The 27989-nt window shown below is 45.4% G+C and overlaps 1 protein-coding gene across 2 annotated transcripts; it reads left to right on the forward strand.

Annotated features, from left to right (window-relative positions):
- Positions 1-264: 264 nt before the first annotated feature.
- On the forward strand, positions 265-27963 carry ZER1 (zyg-11 related cell cycle regulator). Of its 2 annotated transcripts, XM_067542026.1 has the most exons (16): positions 265-372; positions 8121-8407; positions 9246-9396; positions 9828-10264; positions 12160-12336; positions 13626-13740; positions 14323-14469; positions 14867-15040; positions 15642-15857; positions 17876-17917; positions 18279-18398; positions 18862-18977; positions 19443-19631; positions 20772-20869; positions 21362-21464; positions 22353-27963. In XM_067542026.1, the coding sequence occupies exons 2-16, from the start codon at positions 8250-8252 to the stop codon at positions 22408-22410; spliced, it is 2301 nt and encodes a 766-aa protein (XP_067398127.1). In that variant the 5' UTR covers positions 265-372; positions 8121-8249; the 3' UTR covers positions 22411-27963. The 2 variants fall into 2 exon arrangements, with proteins under 2 accessions (XP_067398127.1, XP_067398128.1); XM_067542027.1 differs by lacking the exon at positions 265-372 and having other exon boundaries at positions 8339-8407; positions 9314-9396.
- Positions 27964-27989: the final 26 nt, after the last annotated feature.

Raw genomic sequence — 27989 nt, forward strand, 5'->3', positions numbered from 1 at the left:
GATTTCCCAGGGGATAAGGCGCAGGGGGACGCGTCGCCCTTCCTGTCCGTCTGGAACCCTCCATCTCCCCGGGTTCGGGCGCTAAGGGTTGCAGGGATGGCGGGGACGGGGGGGAGGAAGTTCTCTACCCAGGCAGCGGAACGTTCTGCTCGGAGACGTTCTGGTGCCCGGGGAAGGCAGCCTCGGCTTCCGGCTGGCGGAAGTGGGTGGATTTGTTGACAGAGGACTCAGCGGAGGCTCTTGCCGGCGGAGGGGTTGGGGGGGGGCGGGAGCGAACCCTGAGGAGGACACGGATCCCCGCCCCCGGGGACCGGAACCGGAACGAACCTGGATCCCTCCTATCCAGGGAGCCGGGCGGGGGCCTCGGGCCAGGTGGGTGCCGGGGAGATCGGAGATAAGAGCGTGCGGCGCTGCCCGGGGGGGACCCGATCCCCTCCCCGGATCCTCCCGTTGCTGGGCTGATCCCCAGCCTGTGGCGAGTCAGAGACCCGCCCGGGGTGGGGGACGGGACCTGTCACACCTGCCCACTGCCCCGGGGAGGAGACGTGACCATCCACCCGCGGGGGGTGGAGGGCGAGGGAGGGAGCATGATGTCTCGGGGCGAGACTTGTTTCCCCACTCTGGGTGACCCCTAAGAGAGGAGTAACCGTCCCCCCATCCACCCATTAGCAGGGATACCCAGTCGGGTCCCTACCCACTGGAAAGGTGTGAGCAAAAGCCCTCCTCCTTTTCTGGGGCTGACACATGGCAGAGGAGGATCCAGGATGTGCACCTAAGCCATAGACCCGATTTCCGTGGGACCTCTGCACATCTTGAAGGGCATTAAAGCAGTCCCCAAATGTCTTTGGGCACTTGTGGTACTGCGTCATGACCATGTTGTAATATAATGCCCTGCAGGAGAGAGCCTGTCAAAGGGTGACAGCTCTCAGGAAGTTGTTTCATGGGGTGACCTTTGAAATGGGTTAGAAACAGGCACAGCAGTTCTGGAAAAGGCAGGTGTAGGCATGGCAGAAGGGAGTTTCTACTTGTTCCTTCCTTCAAGAGACAGAAAGACCTGATTTTGACAGGGACCATTCTGCAGGCTAGTGAAAATATATCTCAAATATAGCTCAAAATATCTTTAGAGGCCATTGCAATCTGGTGACGCACAGGGTTAATGCGAATCATAACAGAAGCTTTTCTGGTGATGTTTTACTGGCTGAGTGATCTTTGCGAACCACAGCAACAATCTTGTCCTATATTTTAACTTTAACTGTGCCATAGTCGTGTACAAATGGCAACCTGTTCCCTGTTTGGTATAATCTGATTTATTATGTTTGGTGTGGTCTGAGCAAAAGTGAGCACCAGAGAGTTCCTAAATTCTAAGCATACCTTTGACACTGTGAATATTTGAACCCCTCTGTGTCTCATTTTCCCTACCTGTAAAATAGAGATGGTGATATCTCCTGCACCGGTTGGGATGATCAGTTAGTATTTAAGTGCTTTGTGACTGTGAAGTACTGTGTAAATGCTATATAAATTGACAATGCAGTTTGCTTTCAGAATCCAATGTATGCTGAGCTCTGGATTTACATTCAATCTGTTATTTTAAAATCCTCTTTTCTGATCTGTTCATGCTAATATTTGTTATGCCTCTTCATGAGACTGAAAGAGTCAGCCTTGCCAATCATCTTTGTAGCCACAAATATGCAGATTATGCAGCTTGGCACCGAGCCACAGTGAATCTGGCCTGACCTCAAGCACCAGGCTGAAGATAGCATGTAATGGGAGAGGGGATCAATATGAAGTCTAAGATGCAAACTCTAGCACAGGCATCCCTAAGTGTGAGAACAGCAGCACCAGGCCTCGCACGTGGGTGAAGCTGGGAATATCTTGAAAATACAGATGTATCTCATAGAGGAACAGCACCCACAGAAGAAGCTGTTTGGATCTGTGAGGTTGGCGGTGGAGGAAAGCTGTGTCTCTCAGTTTCCTTCATTTTGATGAATGCCAAGAGGGTGCCGTACTCCTCTCAGCTGCCTCAGATGGTGCTGGTGACTCTAGCCATCATGGGGCACATTGGTTAACAAACTTGTTTTAAATATGTCTATCCTCTTGGATTAACCACCTTCCAAGATGGAAGGGGATCTGCCAGGGTGGGAAATCAGTACTCAAGTTGTGCAGCTGTAGTTATAGTGGTCTCTCGGTCACTGTGTGCTTCATTCTTTGGATCCCCCCATTCCCCACCTTCTACACACTTGACTTCTTTAGCAAGGTATTTTTAAGGCTTTTGATTCTGTCTCTCATAAACAAACTAAGCAAATACAACCTAGAAGGAGCTACTATAAGGTGGGTGCATAATTGGTTGGAAGACCAATTCCAGAGAATAGTTATCAGTGGTTCACCGTCAAACTGGAAGGGCGTATCAAGTGGAGTCCTGCAGGGATTGGTCCTAGGTCCAGTTCTGTTTAATATCTTCTTCAATGATTTAGATAATGGCATAGAGAGTATATTTATAAAGTTTGCGGATGATACCTCACTGGGAGGGGTTGCAACTGCTGAGAATAGGATTAAAATTCAAAATGATTTGGACAAACTGGAGAAATGGTCTGAAATAAATAGGATGAAATTCTATAAGGATAAATGCAAAGTACTCCACTTAGGAAGGAACAATCAATTGCCCACACACAAAATGGGATATGACTGCCTATGAAGGAGTACTGCAGAAAGTGTCTGGGGCATCAGAGTGGATCACAAATTAAATATGAGTCAACAGGGTAATACTTGCAAAAAAAGCAAACATCTTTCTGGAATGTATTAGCAGGAGCATTGTAAGCAAGACACAAAAGTAATTCTTCCACTCTACTCTGCACTGATAAGGCCTCAACTGGAGTATTGTGTCCAATTCTGGGTGCCACATTTCAGGAAAGATGTGAACAAATTGGAGAAAGTCCAGAGGACAGCAACAAAAAAAGATTAAAGGTCTAGAAAACATGGCCTATGAGGAAAGATTGAAAAAATGGGGTTTGTTTAGTCTGGAGACATGATAACAGTTTTCAAACATTTAAAAGGTTGTTACAAGGAGAAGGGAGAAAAATTGTTCTTCTTAACCTCTGAGAATAGGACAAGAAGCAAGAAGGATTTAAATTGCAGCAGGGGAGGTTTAGGTTGGACATAAAGAAAAGCTTCCTAACTGTCCAGGTAGTTAAACACTAGAATAAATTTCCTAGGGAGGTTGTGGAATCTCCATCACTGGAGATTTTTAAGAGCAGGTTAGACAAACACCTGTCAGGGATGGGCTAGATAATACTTAGTGCTGCCTTTAGAAGACCTCTTGAGGTCCCTTCCAGTCCTATGGTTCTTTGATTATATGATCCTTGACCCTTCACACACACCAGGCAGTCAATTGCCCACCTGGGAAACCACAGGTGACAGTCTAGTAGGCAGCCAGACAGCCAAGTAGTCTAGACCCCATCCCTTAAGATAATGGCTAGGCAGTATCTCTAGTTCACTTAAAAATATGGCTATACCTAGTAAATGCATAGAACGTTGTGTTCCCATCACAGACCCTCTTGTGTTCCTGTTAGGAACTTTGAGACTGGGTTTTCTATTTTTGTGTTTGTGCAGTGTCCAGCACAATGGGGCCCAAATCTCAGCAAAACTTTCTGAGCACTACAGTTAATACACACACATAATGGTGAGTGCTCTTCTGTAGTGATGATTTACTGTGACAGTTTAATCCCTTTCCCCTAGATTAGTGTGGGGTGCCTTTTACATGTGGTAATATTGGTGGTTCTTGGGGGCTAAAGCATTAAAGTACAGATCATTTCTGCACCCCAGATCTCTTAAATATCAGAATCATCTGATTACGTTGCAGTAGCACACAATGGTGCACATCAGGATTGGGATCACATAGGAAGACATGGTCCGTGTCCTGTGTGAACTGGACTGAGACCCACCAAACTCATTTTACATTCCTTTAGCTCCTTATACTACACCCATCACCAGGGTATCTGAGCTATCAAGAAGCCATTGGGAAGTAATGACATTCAGTTGCTACCAACATGGCCCAGAATAGAATTGTGTGACCTACAAGACCATCACTGGAAGTGAAAGGTTCCATCTCCCATTATCATTCTCTGAGTTAACCAGATTCTGTACAAGAATTTTGTTGATTGCTGGGTTTAATTTTCTTTCTGTAAAACTCATTTGTAACTGTTCTTGCTCTGAAACCTTTTTGTACTTTAGGCACATGGTAGCAGAGAACTCACTGTGCTTCTCCACTGGATGGTTTATTAAATGGATTCTATGTCAGAATGCGGTGGGTTAAGATGAGGGTTTTGTGTTTGAAATTTGGGGAGGGGATTCTGTCTTTTGGCTGGATATTTTATATCCAGGGATGTTCATGGAAAGGAGAAGACACAAACCACTTCACATCATTTGATGCTGAGAATCAGGTACAAGCAGATCCAAAATACAGGCGCCAAATTCAGCCATAGTTTCTGCTCTTGCTGAAATCAGTGGAGTTGCACCCACTTATACCAGGACTGGATTTGTTCCAAAGAGACTACTGTGGAAATTATGGTTAGACTAAGTAGACCTTGGGTCTGATGCAGTACGGCTGTTCCAAAACAAAGAGTAGTTCTGCTGATCTCTGCCTGTTTTCTTGAGTGGTTGTTTTCACATTGGGTTAATTACTTGGCTGGCTTTTGTTCCTGGCAGTGCAGTGAATTCTCTAAATGAGAATTAATGAGACACAGAATGAAGAACAGTGCTTTGATTTGTAACTCATGCTGCTCCCTTGCTTGCACTGAAATCTGTCCTGCAGCAAAGGAAGGGTTCAGAAGGCTGGAGCCTGGGCTGACAAGAAGGCTAAGCCACAGCTGTGCTCCTGTCTCCCACAGGAACTATTCAGTGCCTGAATCTGAGTGGTTACCTCATCCCTGATGTCATGGCCAAGGCATTAGGCTAACTGACTGGAGCTTCTGAGGAGAGGGGGGTTTCCTGATTAATCTACCTGCCTGATCTACCTGACTGGTGCCTTCTTTCTCTGGGGCAGTGGCTACAGTGGAGAATCTGGCATTAACCAATTGGGGTTAGTTACACATGGTGATGGTGAGGAAAATGGCCCGGGAGTCCTTTAAGGAAATGCATCCTCATGAAAGGAGGGATAGGGGAGAGAGACTGAGTCAAGATGTTTGCTGTTTTGTCCTTCTGCACTGAGTGTGTGGCTCTTTGGAACCCCATGATGAAAAGCAAAGACTGGATGTTAGTTAAAGACATTTTGCAACACCTTCCAGAGCAACAGCTGCTCAGCAGAGGTGGGAATGGAGAGAAGTGGTATGGCCATCAAATGGCTCGGTGGTGCTATATTCACTACTCGCAGAGTTATTTTGGGGGTGGAATCAGCTAATCTTGCACCTCCGCTGTCAATAATTATTTGGAGAGATCTAGGTAATAGCCGTGGGTTTGAAGCATAGGCCTGGGAGCCAAGAGATGTGGGTTCTATTCCTAGTTCTGCCATAGATTCCCAGTGTAACTTTGGGCAAATTGATTCAGGTCTCTGTGACTTGGTTTTCCCATCTATCTGTTGAAAGGAGAGAATAGTTCTGTTTCCCAGGGTGCTGATGACGAAGGCTAATTAATTATTATAAAGTCCTTTGAGAACCTTTGAGGAAAGCTGCTATAGAAGAGCTGTCTCAGGTTCCTAACTCTGTCCCTTCCACAGCCCAGTTAGGTTATTGGTGCTTGTGGTCTCTTCGGATTTTCATTGCTTTGCTTTTCCCAAGTGAGGAGTGAGCTATGGTTAAGGGAAGATGGGGGTACAATATCCTGCACTGGTGATGGCCAGCGGAGTGTAACCTTAGGTTTTATTGTGCACACACAAGAAACCAGTGCAAAGACCTCTATAAAGACCCAAATGAGCCACTAAACATGATGCAAATGCTGCACTGTCTGAAAAGGAATGACAGCAGGGGATTCAAGAGAGAGCTGATTTCTAGGCTGGAAATGAGTGACTTTGTGGGTGACAGCTTGGGCTCGCTCAGTGGGAGCAGAAGCAGCAGTTCCAGTTTTGGAAGGCGAGAAAGAGGTTTAAACTGCTGCTCAGTGACCCCCTGCTGGCTGGTCCATGAGGCACCATAACTGGGTATCACAGAGGAGCCTTTTGCTTCCTTCCCAGATGCAGAGTGCTGCTGTGGGTCCAGAGTGTGGGCGGGAGTTGTGCTTATCAGGCAGCAGCACTCCTCACTGGGCACAGGGAGACCATGGCGTATGCCATCAGCTGGTAGTTGGAGAGGGTGGCCTGGGACACAAGCCTCAGGGGGGGTTAGATTGCCTATTTGTGACTGTTAAGAGAGGGTGCAGAGGAAATCTCTGCCCCTGAAGGGGAAGATGCCACAAATGCCTTGTTACCTTGTTGCCTCAGTTTCAAGACTCATCAAGAAACATTCTGTTTCTGATGTTTAGATGGTGACAGCTAACATAAAACTTCTGTATGGTACAACCTTATCTAACAACCACCCATGTCAGGCACTTTCTGTCTGAAAGTATCCACAAGGTTCTTAGTGCCTGTTTTTGCTTTTATAAGATGTATAAAAAATGCCTGAAAGCATCTATTTAAAAAAAAAAAAAGTTTGGTTTTTGTTTTCCTCTGATTTTACACTAGAAATTCAGGTGTCTATCATGTCTGTCATTCCACGTCTACCCTGGAAGACTGCGGTAACTGGAGTCCTAGTGGAAATATGCTATCCCAAGAGTCAAGAGAGTGAAAGTTGAGAGGGAAATTGATTTTTAGTACAGCTGTTTAAAACTCTTAACTCCAATGGGTAATGACAATTTTGGAGAAAATATGTCTCTGTTAAAGATTTGCTCTTGCTTGTGCCCTCTCTCTGTCTCTCTCTCTCTCACACACACACACGTGTGCGCACCTTGTTCAGGTAACATGTGATAAACATTTCTGAGACTCCCAAGAAGTTCTGCAATATCAGCAAAGACCAGACTTTGCATTCTGATATTTCTCAGGTGAAAAACAAACAGGAAAACCATCAAACATTTCTGACCGTCTTCATCCAGCAGAAAGTTTAAAAAAAAAAAAAAAAAAAAGCACAAGCCCAATTTTTTTTACAGGTCACCTTTAAAGCCCCAGCTCTTCTGAGAACCTGATCCTGAAAATGCTTACACATGGGACTACTCCCATGAGTAATATTATTCATTGCATCTGTGACTGCAGGATCAGACCCTTCATTGTATTAAAAATAAAGTCACTGGCCCCGTTCTTGCAAATGAATCTGTGCAGACAGACTTCTGTCCCTGCATGGATCCTCATTGACTTTGACGGGGTTCCCTTACAGAGAGCTCATTGGCTTCATTCAGGCTTTGTGCAAATGTAGGGGTCTGTCCATATGGGAGGAGTTGCAGGAATGTGGCTTTTGTTACTGACAAGACCCCAGAGAATTAAAATGGAGGGAAATTATAAAAACTGATCTTTCTCTCCTATGTACACTCTGCATTTCAACCAATCAGTTTCCTTTTGGTCTCTACTCAGTTTCATATCCTGATTCTGGAGTGCTAGCATAATAATGCTGTGGGTATGTAGCTTTCAACATTGCACAGGAAGGTTCAAATTAAACACAAAGCAAAGTAGTTCAGCTAAAATTAAAATAAATAGAATCCTAGATGTTAGAGATGGGGCAAGCTGCCAGGTCCCATCTAATCTGTGTGTTGGATTGTGCCCTAGAGTATATTTCTAGTGAGCCGCTCAGTCTTGTTTTAGAAACCCAAGCAATGTGGCTTCCCCTCCCTCTAAGAGGCTCGTCCGCAGACAGATACATCTGACTGTTTGGAAGCTGTATTCTAATATTCAGCCTAATTAATTAACATGATTCCTATAACTGACTAAACCTTGTAGCATCGTGGAAGCTTGGGGAGTATTATCCCCATTTTATGGGTGGGGAAACTGAGGCAGAGAGGTTAAGGGCAGTATTTGCCCAAGGGCCAAACATCTGCAACTCTCTTTGCCATCAAGAGGTGACTGGCCCATTAACCTAGCCATCAGTGTCCCCCTAGCACCAGCAGTTTTTCAGGGCACTTTCCAATGTCCCTTTCTTGTATCTGATTATCTGTCTTTCATCTGCCCACAGTTGTCCTGATGTCTCTGTAAATCCAGCTGGGAATCTCCCTCAGTTGGGGGGCAAGGGTCCCTTGAATTGAAAAGCTTCCTTCTGCCACAGTTGCCTACTCCCTCTGCCCATCACCACTGTTATCTGAAGATGGCGTCTGACAGCCCAGAGTCTCTGATGACATTATGCACAGATTACTGCCTCCGCAACCTGGAGGGGACTCTCTGCTACCTACTGGACAATGAGACTCTCCGGCTTCACCCCGACGTCTTCCTGCCGAGTGAGATCTGTGACAAGCTCGTCAATGAGTACGTGACCGGGCTGTGGCGGTGCTGTTATCCCCATTGGGAATGGGAGCTGGGGGAAGAAGCCAGGACTCAAGGGGAGGGATGCATACACTTTACACAGAGTAACAGGGAGTTCATTTCTGCTTGATTCTTACATTAGAAATGTAACTTTTGTCTACCTTGTTTTTCCTTGAAAACTGTATGGTTGACTGGAGAACTAGTAGTTGACCTCACAGGCATCATGGCTGGAAAAGCTGAACAGTGTAGAAGGAAAGAGATCTATGTTTATACAGCACCCACCTCAATGGGGTCCTAGTCTATGACGAGGGCCCCTAGATGCTATGGCAATACAAATAATTTATAATAGTCATAATAATTGTTAGTCAGACTGTCTGGTTTTGTTAACACCCATTTAACTTAAATACCTGACAAATAGTTGGGAGGATAGATCTTTGTCAAAGGTTCAGTGATGATTGAGAAAGCTCCCACATCCCATTTTCTGGTCCTCCAGGAAGAGCTCCTTCAAAATCAGAAAGATTTCATAGCTTAAGAAAAGGAAGGGGGGGAAGAAGAGGGGAAAAGTTGTTTTTTAAATTGAAAATTGAAACCCTACTGGGGGGAGAAAGGCAGCAAAGCGAGAGGAATAAAGAAAAATACTTATTTTCTTGGATCTCTTTCAGTTCCAAGAATCTTGGGTGTTACTTTTAACAATAGTAAGAAAGAAAATGTTCAGATGAGAGTGTGATTGTTATATCAGTGAGGTCTTATTATAATTAAAATGCCATAGCTGTGATGAAAATCCTACCAGGCTGCCCATATAAACCCCACTGATGTGCTAACCCTGTTACCTCTCACTTAGATACGTGGAGCTGGTGAATGCAGACAGCATCTTTGAACCCCATGAAAGCTTCTTCACTCTGTTCTCAGATCCTCGGAGCACCAGGCTAGCCCGAATCCATTTGCGGGAGGACATAGTGCAGGACCAGGATCTGGAAGCCATCAGAAAGCAGGTGGTAGTGCACATATGATTTCCTGGCTGTCACTGTGCAGCAGCCTATAGCCGGCACCACTCAGAACTGTCAGGGAGAACCATATATTACTTTTACTGATTACCTGCTTTATCCAAATCCTAGCTGTGGGGGAACTTGAGACTTTCCCAGCAGGAGTTGCTGTAGGGAATGGAGTGGGAGCACTGACTGGGTGGGAGTTCAGAGTACTCTAGTCCTAGCTCCTCTCAGCAGGAGCCACCGTAGGGAACAGTGTGGAAATGCTGGCTGTGTGAGAGCTGAGTACTCCAGTCCTAACTTCTGCCAGCAGGAGCCACTGTAGGGGCCAGTGTGGGAGCTCAGAGCGCTCCAGACCCAGCAGTAGTCGCTGTAGGGACTGGTGTGGGAACACTGACAGTGAAGTGATTCTAACATTTTGACTTCCTGCCTTCCAGGATCTTGTTGAGCTGTACCTGACTAACTGTGAGAAGCTGACAGCCAAGAGCCTGCAGACCCTGCTAAGCTTCAGCCACACTCTAGTTTCTCTTAGCCTCTTTGGCTGCAGTAATATCTTCTACGAGGAAGAGAACCCAGGAGGCTGTGAAGATGACTGCCTAGTGAACCCCACTCGCCAGGTCTTGGTCAAGGACTTTACCTTTGAGGGCTTCAGCCGCCTACGTTTCCTGAACCTGGGCCGTATGACTGAAGGGGTGAACGTGGAGACGTTGCTTCGGCCTTTGGCCTCCCTCACTGCCCTGGATCTCTCTGGGATCCAGCTCAATGACGTGGCATTTCTGACCCAGTGGAAGGACAGGCTGGTTTCCTTAGTGCTTTACAACATGGACCTTTCGGAGGAGCACATCCAAGTTATCGCACAGCTCCGCAAGCTCAGGTCAGCAGACGTCTCCCTCCTCACTTGTTCTTTCTCCACTGGGAGTTACAGGTGCTCAGAATTGAGCTCAGGATTGAGCCCCTATGGTGATTTCCTGAGACGATCTTCCCCATCCCAGATATTAGGTTTGTGATGGTGGAGGAACGATGAGCTTTCCCACAAAGGTGCTTGATCATTTACTCCCTTTGCAACCCAAAATCCTTGCTGAAGCCTGCAGGGTTTTTTTCTGCATAAGGACAGCAAGATCAAGCACTTAGAGAGAGCTCCCTATTTTTATACCTGACTCTCAGTCAAAATTACTGCTGGTCTCTGGGCACACCTGGATGCTGGTATCACAGCAATAATTGCAATGTGAAACCAAAACTGACTCCCACAAGTTACTTATTGAATGAGAAAGTCCAAAGTTTGAGCCTGGCTCGCAGATAAGAGAAAAACTTAGCACTCAGCGGCTGGCTTGAAACATCTGGTGACTGAGCACCGACCACATAAGCCCGTTGAATGTGAGATGAGCAGCACCTCCTACAGCTCTGGGCGCAGAGTTAGGGGTGATCCAAGAAAGAGAGGGTTACTCACCCTGTGCAGTAATTGAGGTTCTTCGGGATGTGTGTCCTTGTGGGTGCGGGACTTCACACGCCAACACCTGAAGTGGAGCACCCACGGGGACATCGCTCAAAGAAAAACCATGTAATATAAAGCAAATAGGCACCCATGGCTTACCAGTGAGAATTAATGCTGTCACATGACTCCGTAGCTGCAAACAGTTTGCAGCACAGTCACCAGCCAAACTGCACATTTGGTACCAGGAATAGAATCCAGGACTCTCTGGTCCAAAACCACAGGGCTGTACCATTCAAACTAAAGGAGTGTGTCCACCAGTCTGATGGTTTATAGTCTCTATAGACTGAGGCTAAAAGGGGGCACCAACTTCATATATACATTAGATGTGTCAGAAAAGCACCATAGTTAAAATTTTCAAAAGCATCCAAGTGATTTAGAAACAAAGTTCTATTTTTAAAGTGACAAACTCCTAAATCCTGCTGATTTTCATTGAAATTTAAACTCCTAAGCGCCCAAGTTACTTTAAAAATGGGACTTAGGCTCCTAAGTCACTTAGGCCCTGTAGAAAATTCCAAGCTATGTGTCTTTAATCACTAATGTACACCCAGTCTCTCTCTCTCACACATTCTGGTGGGAGCACACCTGACCATCTGTCTAATAGGGGGCATTGGAGCCACCACCTGCACCCTGTAGGTAGGCAGTTGTACTGATGAAGTGTATTACTATTATTACATGGTTTATTAACTTAATTTTATGTTGTGTTTTTCATATAACATCAAGCATTTAAAACTATAGGGCAGTGTTGCTGGTGTAATAGAGATTATTAAGATCTCTGTACAGTATCATGGATACAACAATATCCAGCCTGGAAAAGAAAGAGACAAGGGGAAGAATCAAAGGCCTTGTGTCATTAATTTTGGGAGATGAGGTAGCACACCTTTCTGGGGATGAGAAGATCTTCCAGTGCAACTTGAACCCCAGATAGAAGATATGTAGCCAGTTCCATGGTTTAGAGAAATGATCAGATGCCTGGTTGTGATGAAGACTGGGAAGGTAGGTTGCTGAGCCTGGTCATATAGCCGAGTAATTCTTTATACTCCATTCTGGATAGGCCCCCACCAGGGATCGGTTGGTGTATAATCCAAGGGTATTTTGTGCACTTAGGTTATAGACAGGATTCAATCCTGATGCTAGTTCCACAGAGTCACATCCCTGTACCTTGGAAAATCAGCAGTCATGCTTGTGAGCTGTCTCTGCAGGGCTGGGTTTGACCTGGAAGGATGGGGGAAGCCCACTTGATGCTCTCCAGACTCTGAGATGCTCACTTTCATTTTCAGGCATTTGGATATTTCCCGAGACCGCCTCTCCAGTTATTACAAATTCAAACTGACCCGGCGGGTGCTGAGCCTGTTTGTGGATAACCTGGTAAACCTCTCCTCACTAGATATCTCAGGGCACACCATGCTGGAGAACTGCACCATCTCGAGCATAGAGGAAAAAGTGGGTCAGACAAGGTAAGACTAGAAAGCCCACAGGGTTGGAGGTCATTGTGGAACTGTGGGAAGGCAGATTTCATGAAAAGCTGCAAGAAGGGCAAAGCTCTTGCTTGGGTTTTAGAATTCTTTAGAACTATTAATAATAAAAAGAAAAAGATGTGTCACCAATTTCTAGTGACTCCAAAGCCTCTCCCCAATTGGGATTGATCACCATGAATGGAGGCTTCAGACTAGTAATTAATTGATCCTACCTGGATTTCTTTCGCATCCACATAGGTTTTGCAGCTCTCCTTTTCCTTATGCATTTCCCACTTACTGACAGCTGTAAAAATAGTTTATATTTATACATCATCAGCTTCCCTCCAAAAGGACCACAAAGCTCTTCACAGACTTTATTCAAAGAATTCTTGCCCACCCCTGAAATCCAGCGACTTCTGGGGTGGAGCACAGCAGCTCTCTGCATCAGTTTCACTACACAACAGGTTTTAAAAGTGTTAGCAAAGAATTATTTCTGCAGTTGAAATGGCTGGGGGTATTTTAGGGAGCTGGAATTACAATGCTCATGTTGAGACTTGTCAATACTATGCTCAATGAGAGTTGGGCACCTAACTACCTTAGGCCCCTTTGAAAATCCCAACTACCATCTGTGCAGGGCACTCTTATCTTTCATTCCAAATCAGCCAGGAATTTTGCTCACCCATATTCTGAGCTGTTACAGTGTGAAAGCAAAACTGCTGTGCTGCAGCACTGGCTTCTTTATGAAATTTGTGGAAAACATTGTCTGTGGATCTTCAAGGAATACAGCAGTGATCACTGTTGATCATGTTCGAAGTCAATACTAAACCAATGCTTCATTGGAATGAGAGGGGTGTTGAGCTGATGACGATCTTTCAGATGAGCTATAAAATCAGATTCCTGACTACTGATGATGATTAGAAATCCCATGGCCCTTTTTATAACCATCAGTTTTACTCCTACTGTCCTAGCCAGATTTGAGTAACTATATTCTTCCTGCCTGAATTCCTACTGTCATTTCTGTTGGACACATTCACTTCTTGCGCAGAACATAAGGGATCATCTGCGATGAAATGTCTCACTGAGGAGTATGATGTGACTGTCTTTAAAGATGTGACTGTCTTTAAGAAACCCTTACTGGGATTTTTATGGGATATGACTGAATTTAGACCCAGCTCCTCTGGCTTGTTGTGCAGTGTAATCAAAGCAGGTGGGGAACTCTGTAACTATCTATTTGGTGGAGAGAGCTGCATAAACAGAGCTCAGACATGGATGATCTCTTCTTTTCCCAGCATTGAGCCATCGAAGAGCAGCATTGCTCCCTTCAGGGATCTGAAACGACCACTTCAGTTCCTGGGCCTCTTTGAGACCTCTCTCTGCCGTCTGACACATATTCCAGCCTACAAGGTAAAGGGCCAGTGGGAATGTTCTCAAAAAGTATCTGATGGAATTTAATCTGCCTGCATATCAGAGCTCTCAGGCTCTGTGGAAGTGATACGGGTGCATTTTGAACTACTTCCTGCTGGAAGAATGCTGCAGTGGTGCAAGGTCCATGCCCTATGCACTGTTTGTGAGAGGAAAAAACAGCTGTTTAGAAAGGAATCTGGTAAAGACACACACACACCCTGTTCATTCCCTATCCTGCTTGTAGCACAACGGGCACGCGACAGCAGGTGTCTGAGGCTAGAGAATAAGTAGCCTTACATAAGCCTGCAAAGTGATATCATCCTGCCCTGCAGGGACCACTTCCCGTAGGGTTAGGCTGAAAGGTAACTCAGCCTGTGTACTGATATCTTGGACCTCATCAGCATGAATCCTGCTAGCAGTATAGACAGGCTGAGAGAGTGCACGCACCATTTGAGCTGCCATCTACAGACTCTTCTTCCTCTAGATCTCCCATTCTCTTGCTGGCCTCTCTCTTGAATGGCCCCTCTCTCTTGTTGGTCCCTTCCTCCCTGGACGTGATTTTTTTTCTTTTCTCACTGCCAGGTGAGTGGGGACAAGAACGAAGACCAGGTGCTGAACGCTATTGAGGCATACACTGAGCACCGACCTGAAATCACGTCCCGGGCCATCAATCTTCTTTTCGATATCGCCCGCATCGAGCGCTGCAACCAGCTGCTGAGAGCACTGCAGGTGAGCACACAGGCACTTACCCACAGGCAGTGTACACCCCTTTGAGCACAGTCAGATTTAGGAAGAGGGGGATTTTTACAGAACAAAAATCAAACATTTTCCCCATGACTTAGGGCTTGATCCAAAGCCCATTAAAGTCAATGAAAAGATTCCCATTTCCATTGACTTCAGTGGGCTTTGAATCAGGCCCTTAAAGAGGACGTTCCAGTAGCACGATGAAAATAGGGTCCTTGATTTTAAATGGTGTCTTATGACCTCATTGAGCAGCCTATTCCAGCTGTCCTGGGCTCTTCATCCCTTGACTGCTTGTGTTGATCTTTGCCTGCCTAGGGGTAATGGTTACATGGAGCCCAGCTGGGACTACCTGGCACTAAAAGCTCCCATTGTTTCTTTGTAGCTGGTGATCACAGCTCTCAAGTGTCACAAGTACGATAAGAACATCCAGGTGACTGGGAGTGCAGCCCTTTTCTACTTAACGAATTCAGAGTATCGGATGGAGCAGAGCGTGAAGCTGCGGCGTCAGGTGATCCAGGTGGTGCTGAATGGCATGGAGTCTTACCAGGAAGTGACAGTAAGAGCTCAGCCAAACCTCACCATGCCCTCACTGTTCTCCCTCTTCGCTTTCTCCCAGTAACAGGCCATTTCCAGTACTTTGTATCCTCTGAGTGCATTGAGCCTATTGAACGTGTACCAAGGCACACCCTAGAGAAGCTGTTGACTAGATCTGGTTATGCATTCACTTTATGGGTGGGTGGGTGCGATTTTATGTGGGACCTACATTATACATTTGATGGTGATGTAGTTCTGTAGAACTACAGGGGAAGAAAGAGGTGATAATGGTGTATGAGTATTTGTGGCGGAGGTGGCTGACTTTGGTATTACATGTGGCGTGAGCAAGTGGTGATGAGGTTGGGTAGTGGATGGAGAGTGTGCATGGGATGCCAATGAGGGTGTTGAGTTGCAGGCTGGTGAAGCTATTGTGTGGGGAATGTATATGCAGCATGGTGTTGGGTTGGAGGGTGAGGCATGTGTATGTGGGGATCGTGTTAAGATGGAAGATGGTGACAGTTCTGTGTGGTGATGGTACATGTGCTTATGGGGTTTTGCACATACTTGTAGGATGGGCTGTCATGTCAGCCAACCCACAGCTTGTTCTGCCTCCCCCTTGGTAGGTGCAGCGGAACTGCTGCCTGACGCTGTGTAACTTCAGCATCCCAGAAGAGCTGGAATTCCAGTACCGTCGTGTCAATGAGCTGCTGCTGAACATCCTCAATCCAACTCGGCAGGATGAGTCCATCCAGCGCATCGCTGTGCACCTCTGCAATGCCTTGGTCTGCCAGGTGGACAACGACCATAAGGAGGCTGTGGGCAAGATGGGGTTTGTCATGGTTGGTATGGTCCCAGGATGGCTGCTAACCCCTACCACAGACTGGGCTTGAGTTCTATGGGAAAGTACTTTCTGTGACTTCCATTTCAAGTGTCCATGGAGTGGGTCCAGTAAATAAGCCAGCCCTCGACTTTCACAGAAAAGTATTGCAGTCAGGAAAAGCTAGTGTCTTAGCAATGCTGTCCTAGCATGGAATCCACCATCCTCAAGCTGAGCCCCTTGAAAATATGCCAGCAGGGGAAATCATTACATCCTTGATGTGCTATCAGAGGGTGTTTGAGGGCACGGGAGGCAGCATGATATCAACACAAGGTCAGGAGTCGTGACTCCTGAGATCTAATCTTGGCTCTGCTACAAACTTACCATATGGCCTTGGTTAAGCCCCATAACCTCTCTGTGCCAGTATCTCTATCAGTAGAAGGTGGACAGTCCAAAGAAGAGTCGTGTTGGATGGGGAGGGCTTCACACTGAGTAGTATTGTTTTCCTCCTAGAAACATAAAAACGTTATTTCCACAATTAGAATCATAGAATATTAGAGTTGGAAGGGACCTCAGGAGGTCATCTAGTCCAACCCCCTGCTCAAAGCAGGACTAACCTCAGCTATATCATCCCAACCAGGGCTTTATCAAGCCTCAGCTTAAAAACCTCTAAGGATGGAGATTCCACCACCTCCCTAGGTAACCCATTCCAGTGCTTCACCACCCTCCTAGTAAAAAACTTTTTCCTAATGTCCAACCTCGACCTCTCGCCCTGCAACTTGAGACCGTTGCTCCTTGTTCTGTCATCTGCCACCACCGAGAACAGCCTAGCCCCATCCTCCCTGGAAGCCCCTTTCAGGTAGTTAAAGGCCGCTATCAAATCCCCCCCACTCTTCTCTTTTGCAGACTAAACAAGCCCAGTTCCCTCAGCCTCTCCTCAACAGACTCATAGAATCAATTAGCACAATCCTCTTGGTAACAATGCGAGGGTTTTCATTTGGACATGTTTGAGTAGCAACCCTTTCCCTGCTTTTGGATACAAAATGGCCCCACAGGTCAGGAAGGCTCTCCTGCCTCTCCAGAGACAGGAAAACCTGCTGCCTAGCTGGAGATAATAATGTCTGCAGAACCTTTCCATGGTGGTTACTACATGGACAGTGCCTCAGTCCAGTGTGCCAAGAGTCAGACCTCTCTTCACACCTTCGATTACATAGATTGGGTTTCTTTGTCTCACTTGACAGACAACACTGTCCAAGTGATGGACTAGAAACTGTGCATGTGGGTGTGTGTACACTTTTGGGGGGTTTCCAGTCTCTCTACACTCAGGAAGTGTCTCTGCTCATTTTTTTGACATAAGCATAATCTTTTCCTGGCTTCAACTCTCTTGCCTCATGTTCCAACTCCTTGTCCTCACCTTCAAGACTCTGCTTGAGTCCTCTCTCATCCATACCTCTGCCCTCAATTCCTCCCAACAAAATTTCTCATGCCCCAAGCTCCTCCCTGTCTTTCCTTTGGTTTCCTTCACCCACTCTTGATTTCATGGCTCCTTCCATGCTTCCCCTGGAGTTTGCAAGAGCCTCCGAGTTAAAGTCCACCGACTTCTGAGGACCCATCTTTTTCATGAAGCTATAAAGACCACACACCAGACTATTTATTTCTCATTGGGCTATACTATACTGAACTGTGCCTTCTTGTGCCTTTAGCTGTTTAGGCCAGGGGACCTGTTATCTGGATGGCATAGGTCATCTGTTGTACTATGCTGGGTGCACTAGTGAGGATTGTTGTTTATACGGTGCCATTGAACCAGAGAAAGTAACATTAATCTCGGAGGGGATAGGAGGGGTGTTTATACTCTGTGACTCAGATTCCAGACGCACAGAGCCAAATTCAATCTGTGAGTAAGCATAACTGCCATTGACTTCAGTGGGAGCTGCGCCAGCCTGTGCCGGGTTTGAGTTTGATGTACAATCTTCATTTTAATCTCTGTGATTCCTGGTCTTTCGCAGACATGCTCTTTTTCCCTCTTCTCTCTGCCCACAGACCATGCTGAAACTGATTCAGAAGAAGCTGGTAGATAAAACAGTAAGTGTTTCCTCTTAAAATCTATAAGCAAAATACACTCAATTTATAGTAACTCTGAGAGGTCAGTCCAGGGGTGCGAGGAGCCCAGTCACATTGCACCAGCAATGTTCCAGGTGTCCCCAGAGGCTTGTGGGGACTTGGCTCCCCTGAACAAACGGGATAATGGCAATGTTTGTCTTGGTGGGTCTGAACTGAACAAAAAGTTTCTTGCCTCCTGGTCCCTTCCAAGGTGACAGCATTTCCCCGTCCTTGTGATTAGTTTGCACTGGGCTCCTGCAGTACAGGTGCTATAGCTGCAGTTGCCTGTGCCACATACTCCACTCCGCAATGTTTTACCATCTCCTTCCCTCTGGCTCAACAGTGTGACCAGGTGATGGAGTTTTCCTGGAGCGCCCTGTGGAATATCACAGACGAAACCCCTGATAACTGTGAGATGTTCCTCAACTACAGTGGCATGAAGCTCTTCCTGGAGTGCCTTAAAGTAAGTGCTTCCCGGTGTCTTCTGCACTGTCATGGCAATAAGCAGTTGGGACTGAGTCCTGGCTCATCTGATCCCTGCTGAAATCTTCATCTATTGCATAAACAAAAAGAAGAAAAGACTTATTCACACTCTGCCCATTCCTTCCTCCACACACATGCATCCCTATGAGCACAAAGAAACTACACACTCCTTTATTCTCTCTCTCTCTCTCTCCCTGTCCTGTGCCTGGAGATGCATTTCCCCCTAAGTAAAGTGGCCATGTCAAGCAGTGGAGAACTGTCCCTTGGATTTGCAGTGGTTTGGTTCTCTGCCATCTGTCGTGTTTTGAATGCTAGAAAGCCGACCATACCAAGAGGGGAACTCCATCCTTGATTGCTGGGAAATACTCTGCCTTCCTGGATTTGCTGCATCATCAGTCACCATAGGTATACTTTTGTTTTACACATGTTCCTTGTTTCCTCAGGAGTTCCCAGAGAAGCAGGAGCTGCACCGTAATATGCTGGGGCTTCTGGGAAATGTGGCGGAGGTGAAAGAGCTCCGCCCACAACTCATGACCTCCCAGTTCATCAGTGTGTTCAGGTTGGTGCATCACTGATCAAGAAGCAGCATTGTCTAATGGTTAGAGCCATGGACTGTGAGCCAGGAGACCTGGCTGCTTTTTCTGCCATTGAGTCACTTGTGACGTAGGGCAAGTCATTTAACATTTATTAATCAGCTCCTCTTTCCCCTCTTCCCCCCATTCCATTAAATAAAACCAAAAAAAGGATAATGGAACTCACCCAGTTTGTAAAGTGCTTTGGAATCCTCAGATGATGGGTGAAATCTGAATACTATTATCAATAAAACCAGTTTGGGAAGCTGGGGCGTGTCAAGCTGTTTTATTTAGGTTGTTGTGTCCAATCCAGTTAGGAGATGATGGCTTACCTGCTGAGCTTTGGTTAGAGTTCACAGGGGCTGCACTATTTGCATACTAAGTTTTTTGTCCCTGATGTGCTGCATAAGGCTGTCCCAACACCTCTGAAATCTAATCTTCTGTCTTGGCAGCAACTTGTTGGAGAGCAAAGCAGATGGGATTGAGGTATCTTACAATGCATGTGGGGTTCTCTCCCACATCATGTTTGATGGCCCAGAGGCATGGGGTATCTGTGAGCCACGCCGAGAGGAAGTAGTAGACAGGATGTGGGCAGCCATCCAGAGCTGGGACATTAACTCCAGACGAAATATCAATTACAGGTGAGGGATGTTGGATCTTGGGCCATTTATTCCAAGAGTAAAGTATGTCCCAAGAAGTAATCTCAAGCATGCTGAAGTCTGCCAGAAAGGTGGAGATTTAATCACATGTAGAACTTCTGCCTGGAGTGAGGAAGAAATTTCCCATGTGGGCATATTATTTTAATTGTGGTTTTTCAACTTCCTTTGAAGCACGTAGCTACTGTTGGAGATTAGAGGGCTCATTAGTCTAATCTACACAGGCAGTTGCTACACTTCTAAATAGAATATGGAGAAAACTAAAATAGCTTGGATCCCTCATTTCTGTTGAGGGAACACAGTAGGATTAGAACTTGTCCTGCACGTTTGTGGTGGAATCGGATTGTGCAGGAAACATGGACTCTTACTGTCTGAGTCTGATTAAAAAAACGTCTCCAAGAAATCCCTTTCTTGCTGTTGGTTAAATTCTGATTCCTAATGAAAGGTACAGCTGAGGTGAATGTCCCTTTCTCCACAAAACAGGTTGCTGCAGCCTTCAACCTGCCTTTGGGGATTTTTAGACAAGCCTCCCAAAATTCCCTTTAGGTGTTACAGTGACTTGTGGAATAAACCTAAAGCTTCTGCTGTGAGAGCTGTGTCAGGAACATTGGAATGCCACAGTGCACTGGTACAACAACAAATGGAGTGAATTGCTGGTGTGGGTGCAGTACGAGTATGAGTCCAACACCTGATTTGCAGTGTAGATACACTTCACTGTTGCAAGAACAAATGGTGCACCCATTGTTTATGAACAATCAGTGTCCCCTCAGCTGTGTCATGGCCTAGAGTAGATAGAGGCCCTTTAACTGTAGCCCATCTATAGAGTGATCGGCACTGCTGAATTTCAGCTTTCATAAGGAAATTTGACTGAAACGGGATAGAAATTATTTCCCATTTAATCCTTCAGAGCCAGTTCTGAGTGCCACATGCTTGTATTAAACAGCAGGGACTGAGTCTGCCAGTACCATAGACTATGACTGACTCTTTGATGCCAGGAGCTGATATGCCAATGAGCTTTGCTACTGTGTATTAGTTCAGACTGCGAAGCTTCTGGCACCAAAGCAGGTAAAGATGCAGAAGCAGCAGCTTTTGGGTTTCTCATTTTTTCTTTAATATTTTTTGCAGGTCATTTGAACCAATTCTTCGACTCCTTCCACAAGGAATCTCTCCTGTCAGCCAGCACTGGGCTACCTGGGCTCTGTATAACCTCGTCTCTGTCTACCGTAAGTCCCTCCATAGAGCCATTCCAAATGCAGTGAAAAGGTTGGGGCTTTGAATCTCCATACATTGTGCCTGTTAGACAGCAGGAGTGGCAAAAGATTGAGGGAATCTTTTCAGAGGCTTTGTAGTTAATGCAGAATAGGTGGCCAACTCCCAGGCAGCTCCTTGAAGTCACCAAGGATATTCAAGGGGTGTAGCCAGAACTACTACTACAGAGACCAATTTTCTGGAACTTCCATCATTCCAGCAATCTTGAGTGTGGAATTGGTTTCTATCTCTGATACTTCTGCTGATTGGACACACCTAAGAGGCTGAGCCACTAGAAAGAGAAACCTGTACCTTATTGCTTACCAGCCAGCAACCTTCTCACTGCCTCCCTATGTACTTTTGATTTGAGCTCATTGCCTTGGGAGAAGAGTCAGGCTGCAGAATGTAGAGATTTGACCCAGTAGGAGTGAAGATTCACAGGATTTTATTTCCCACCTTCTTTACAGCTGACAAGTACTGCCCCCTGCTGATCAAAGAAGGTGGAATGCCCCTTCTGAAAGATGTAATTAAGATGGCTTCAGCACGGCAGGAGACCAAGGAAATGGCCCGGTAGGAAACCAATAAGTAGTTATTAAACATGAAACCTTAATTTAGGATTTTTTAAATATAAGCATGCGAGTAAAACTATCAAACAAAGGTCAATGAATATGTGATTAGGGATGCAGAGAACACAGTAGTAGTGTGCCTAAATGGATAGACAGATGGGCAAGATAAAGGAAAATTGAGAGTTGTTCATAGATGGGGAATAGATTTTAAAAGTCAATTGTATATATCTAATCCATGGCAAATGGAGAGCTTTGACTTGATATATATAGGGACAATTGAAAAAGATGGGTGAATATTAACTGGGAAAAAGTGTATTGTGTACGGGTGACAGATACTTTCAATAGCTGAAGGAATGATAAACGGTGGAGGAGATGAATGATGCTTATGGAAGATAGAGTAGGAGATTGTGTAGGGGTCACAAGATGCATGAATGAGAGTGACAACGAAAGAATAGTGAATGGAAGATATATGAATAAATGAATAACATGGTACGTGTCAAGGAAGAGGTACAAGGAGAGATGGCAGAAAAGTAGGTGAATGATGGATGTTTGGATGAGCAGATTATTAGATGTGTTGATGATAGAAAGGTGTTTGGATGGGAGATGAGGGTGTGATGGCCAGTGAATAATGGGTGGGCTGATAAATGGGCAGATGTGGATCTGGATGTATACTAATGGTGGAAGGGATTGGTTGTAAGTGGGTAATTAGAGCTGCTTTTGTTGAGGTATACTTGTAACACAGATCCTGGCTTGATGCATGTCTCATGATAGGCTGCCTGATACATACATTGCATTTAAATATAGGTGACAGTTCCTTATGCTTGTGGCCCAGTTCATTATTTTCCTAGTCTTTGGACTAAACCTTTTCTCCTTGTCCTTATTTTGTCCATAGGAAAGTTATAGAGCACTGCAGTAACTTTAAGGAGGAGAACATGGACACTTCCAGATAGAGGCAATGATCTAACAACGCCTCTTGCCAGCACTGTATCCAGCTTCTCTCTAATTCACTGTATATAGAGAGGACTCTTTCTCACCAGCTTGGCTGTTGAAAGGAACGTGTGTGTGTGTATGTGTGTGTGTGTGTGTGTGTGAGAGAGAGAGCCTCAGTAGATGAAAGTGCACAGGGGGGTGGGGACTTTTTGCACAACAAATGCTTTCTTTAAATTAGTGGGTTTTTCGTTATGAAGTACAGATTGAAGTTTTGTGTATATGATTTCTGTATAAAAAACAAAAAAAATCATGTATCTTTTGACCTTTTTTAGACCATATGAGAAGCCTCAATTGAATGTGAGCTTGAAGATCTAGCTGTGTGATTGATATTATGGGAAAAAAACTTTATTTCACACCTTTAGACAATTCCCCTCCCACTATATTGCATGGGGTCCTGTCATGTCCACAAGAACAGCCAGTCCAGCATCAGCGTGGCCACATCCCTACAGTGGGTTGTAGGCAGTGATCAATGATTTATTTGCCCAGAGGGGAAAAAGTAATGGTAAGAGATTGAGACCAAAGGGATCAAAATGTTTAGTAATATTTGTAAGTAGAATAGTAAGGGGAGACAGAGCCTTCAAGCCATTTCAGTCAGTCAGTGGGTTTTTGTATGAGGGTACTACTAGTGGGAGCTTGACCGATTGTATCAAGTCTATCTGGAAGTTCCTTGTTGTAAAGCGTTCCCATTAACCCTCTAAAGCCAGGAGTTGTGACTTTCCCCAGTAGCGCTGCAGTGGTAACTTCCAACCCACCTGACACCATAGGGTTAAGGAAAGGCCAGAAAAACCAGCTGTCCTGCCCTTGAAAATGGAGGAGGGTTTCCTGCAGGGGATATTGTGCAATGAAGAATTAGGTTCATTCACAGAGGGGTCCAGTCTCTCTGGTTCTCCATGGGAGTCCTTTTACCACTTCTTTTTTTTAAACTGTGTTTTATGGTAAAGGCTACAAACACCAGTGGGGGGGTTTCCCTCACCCATAGTCAGCTTTCTCTGGGACCCATGGCAGTCATTACTGCATGGTTAGGTAACTTTAGAATTTGTGAGGGACTGGGAGTTTTCACTCTTTGCTTAAGTCTGGGCCAACATTTGCCATGGTAAATGAGGATTCAGCCTCCGTGTGTATCAAGCACATCGTAGCACAAACCCTTTGGCCAAGAGGATTGACAGCCTTTTCTGAGACTGCAATGCCACTCCACCCACACACACTCTCCATGTCTTCTGGGAGACAAATGGCCCAACTCTCCTCCAACTCCTACCAGGACTAACCTCAGTGGCATTATGCCTGATTTACACTGGTGCAAGTGAGAGGAAAATCCAGCTCAGAGGCTTCATCTGTATGACTTGCCAAGGTTTGCCTTAGATTTAGGTCCCCCAGCAGCACATTGTGCAATTTGCAGAACCTGAACTTGGGAACCTCTGCTTGGCCTGGTTTTTTCACAGTTAAGATAATCTCCTTCTCTTAGAAATGGCTGTGTATCCAGGAGCAGCCTGGAGAAATTGTGTGTGCTCGAACTGGGACATTTCAGGCCAGTGAGACAGCACAGTAAGCTTGTCTGTGTTTATTCTGTTCTCTCCCCCTATGCCTTGCGTTCTGATTTGATTCGCTGCAATAGCTGAGGTTCTCCTAATGCTCAGGGTGAATGCTGCAGTCATTGTGCATGTTATGGACAGTTCTTAGAGCCATGAAGTGACACTTTAAATGACAAAACCCAGCTGCCCTGGAGAGGTTTAGTTTTTGTGCCCAGATAATGTTAATGTTTTCTTTTTCTTTTTTAACCCTATGTCATTTGTTTTGATATTGTGAGATCTGTATGCTGGGGTTTTTTTTGGTTGTTTGTTGCCTTTTAAGTACTTTTCAAACTTACATATATACTTGTCACTTTTGATTGTTTTTATATGTTTTGGAAAACTTGACAAATTGTACTTTTGAGAGTTTCTGCTTCAAATGTATTTCCCTTTTTTCCCTCCCCAAGGACTTGCAGCTGAATAAGCTTTGGGACAGGGAGCTGGTTTCAAGGTGTTTGTACATGCTCTTTTGTTGATCTTTAACTTAGGTGCAGAACTAGATGGGGCTACAAACATTGCTCACCTGCCTCCCTGCACATGGGGAACCTGGGCTTAGCATTTGCTCATGTAATTATCCATTCAGTGATGAGAGGCTAATGCAGATGGCCTAATGAACTTACAGTTCTGCCCATCTCTTGGAGTGTCACAAATGTGAGAGCAATAAGGAGCTTGTAGGGTCCCCTCTGCACACTAACTACTACTATGTTGGTGAAGCTGAGACCACTCAGTAGTTCCTAATCATGGTTAATGCAGGATTTGGCCTTGAAGCATAGCCAGAACCAAATGAAGCTTTAGCCATATAGCACTGTGTTTTAGGACCACAGTTAAAACATGGCTTGTTTCCATCTATTACGAGACTGAATTGTTTGAGGGTATGCTGGGTAGTAACCAAGGCTTTAATGTGTTAAGTAGGCATGGAATCCCAGAGGATGCAGGTGCAACCCCCAGTTCCGGGACACATCTACAGCAAGCTGCTGGTTTTTGCACAGTTTGATTATGTCCCATGTTTCCTGAGAAGCCAATCACTGTATGGAGGTAATTGATCTCCAAAGGGATAAGTAACTCAATAGGAAAGTTAAGGAGGTCCCAGCTAAACACTGCTCCTATTTCATAGCTTCCCACAGTGTGGCTTGTCCTTCCTGTTGTGGCTTGTCTTCTCCACCTGCTTCTGACTGCAGGAAGAGATGGGACACCTGCTTCAGCTTTGCCAGCTGTCACTTTCTCTCCACATGTGACTGAGATCTTGTACTGCAATCTGCATTGGCTTAGCACTTATTCCACCAGGTCCAAGGAGATATTGGGCGTGGTTTGTGGAGAATGGTGTTAACTGACCCAGCTTGGACAGGGAACAGTCTCATCTGCTCTGTGCTCACTAACGCTCTTTAAAGTGCAACTTATCCTCTGATCTTCTCTCTCTACACGCTCCTTTCCCCAATACCACAGCTAGAATTGTCTTATCCCTGCTGGTATTCCCAGTGTTGCTGACACAGCCACTGGATACAAGCTCCTAGGATAGCTTTAAAAAATAACTTAAGAAGATTGAAAGGCAGGATGAGGGCAGGGGCAGAGGCTGGTGTGAGGGAAGGCAGTATGGGAGCAGAAGATGAGTTAAATTTGTCTGATGCCTCCACGTCTAACCTGTGATGAGAGGTCGCTCTATATTTGAGAAGTAAATGCCAAAACAAGAGCTGAGCCTTAACTCAACAAAACCCCTTCAGAGACAGACCCTAGGACTATTGCTAAGATCTTCTTGGGTGTGGAGATGGGCTCGAGACTGAACTGTAAGCAAAATCTTTTCAAAGTCAGTCAGTGTTTGTGAGAACTAATAGATTAACAGGTAAATCTGAAAGGAAAGTTCTGGTCTGTACAGTTTGTAAATGCCTGAGGAGTAGGGAGGCAATATCCATAAGCTCTTCAGAATCTATATGAAACAGGTAATTGCACAAGAGAGAGAAGGGTATTGTCTGAGCATGGGCCTGGGATCCAGGAAGTCCTGTATTCCAGTACTGGCTCTGTAGCTTTAGGCTAGTCACTTAAGCTCTGTACCTCAATTTCTTCATCTGTAAAACAATAGGGATAACAATATTTACTTGCCCACTCCGTAGGGACACTTACTTTTGGAGGTGAATAGGTGCTACAGTAGGTAATTATTATACGTGGGCTGACGCTGGGACAGACCTGCCACCTCCAGCTATCTCCCATCAGAGCACACAACATGCTATTCTGATTTTATGACAGTCTCTGGGAACACCTGACCCCTTCACAAAACAGGGAGTTTGAAATCTCAGGGCTGCCCCGACTGTGCTGGCCAGCCTATGCAGATAAATCCTACTGGGCTTTCCTGCTCTACCCGGGTGAAGCTTCCTCAGTGCAACCCTGAGGACATATTTGCCCCTCAGTTAACCAGAGTGGCACTGCTCAGAGCCAAGTGAGAATAACACTGTCCAGAAAACTAGGACCGGGACCATCAGTGCCAATTGAAATAGGGCTGGAGAGTGATTTCTGAGGCATTCAGAACTAAATGATGTGGCAGAGAGACTCCTCTCATGGTATCCTCCCAGGTCTGAGGCTTATCCCCTTCCTCTACAGAGCCCCAATTTTCACAGAATGTTAAATAATAGGACAAACATAACATGAGCGCATAAATCAGTGGTGTCTGCAGAGACAGCAGTGACAAGGGACTCCTCTACCTGAAGTTCAGGTAATTTGCACCTGGTTAGAGATCTCACTTGTCTGACACAATGGCATAGCCTTTAGCCTTGAGCCTCCGAAGTGCTGAGTGCCCTCCATTCCTGTCGCTGTCAACAGGGGAGGAAGGCAATCAGCATCTTACAGTAGGTGTTCAGCCCCCAGCAAGTCCTGTATGAGCCCCTACGTATTGGCCCAGCAAGATATGTAGCCTTAATGAGCAAAGCCTAATAGCACAAAAATAGTTAATTTGTACAAGACTCAGAAGACAGGTTGGTACAGCACTGATAATCTGAAACCATGAACACTTATTAACACTACTGATAGTTCATCTTCCCCATTCATACTATAACTAACGGCTCCAGACCCCCTACTGGCTTAACTACTTCCATCCTGGGAATTGAGCACTCTGGTTCCTGTGCTGAAGCACACCCAGCCCTGAAGACTAGGGTACGTACATCCTAGCAGCTAGTGGTGGTGCAGCGAACACACAGGCGAGGGAGGGCTGTTTTTTAACTCTTGCTGCCTGGATTAGGCATCTTGTGGATTCACCTGTTTGGGTCACTTTCTAGGGAAGTGAGTGCAAGGAGGATTGCTGATCACACTTTTTTATATGAACCCCCTCCTATCCAATTAGTGGAGCCTCATTTAAGGCAGTCTCAGAGCTGGCTGTGTCACTCTTTCCCTTCAGGAAGATAATTCCTATGGGGGTGATGCAGCAGCAGCAGCAGCCACCAAGCTGAGGCCACTAGAGTAAGGTCCCATTTCAAAGAAAATATGTGATGTCTGGAATGATGCAAAGGGGTTTGCTCAAAGTCAGATGTTAAACAATGGCTTGTGCTGGAAAAAATAGAATTAAAAGAAGTAGGAACCATTTATCTCCAAGATAACAAGAGTGTAGAAAACAAGAGGAATAATGGTTTTATCAGTGATTGATGGAAAGCAAGATGGGCTGGCTAGGAAGGCAGCACGTATAAGTAAAGATGGAATAATTCCTGCTGAATTCAAACACCTTTCTTACAGATTGAATTCTTACTCCAAATAACTGTCACTGAGAGACTGTCATCATTCCTTGTAAAAAAAAAATGTGTTTTAAGTAAGGCTAACAATTAACCAAATATGTATTTCTTTGTTCAAAAAAGTTTCTGTTGTATTAAGCAGCTTCTGCTTCCACTGTGTCCATTGATCAGCCTGATGTTGAGAGGTCTGGTTCGAACACTTGTACATGGTGAAACTAAGCAAATAAATAAATTAAATTAATATGCGTAAATGTTGCTTCCTTACAA

Source organism: Emydura macquarii, unplaced genomic scaffold, assembly GCF_026122565.2.
Source record: "Emydura macquarii macquarii isolate MOO-44397 ecotype Brisbane River unplaced genomic scaffold, CSIRO-AGI_Emac_v2 contig_691, whole genome shotgun sequence".
NCBI lineage: Eukaryota > Metazoa > Chordata > Testudines > Chelidae > Emydura > Emydura macquarii.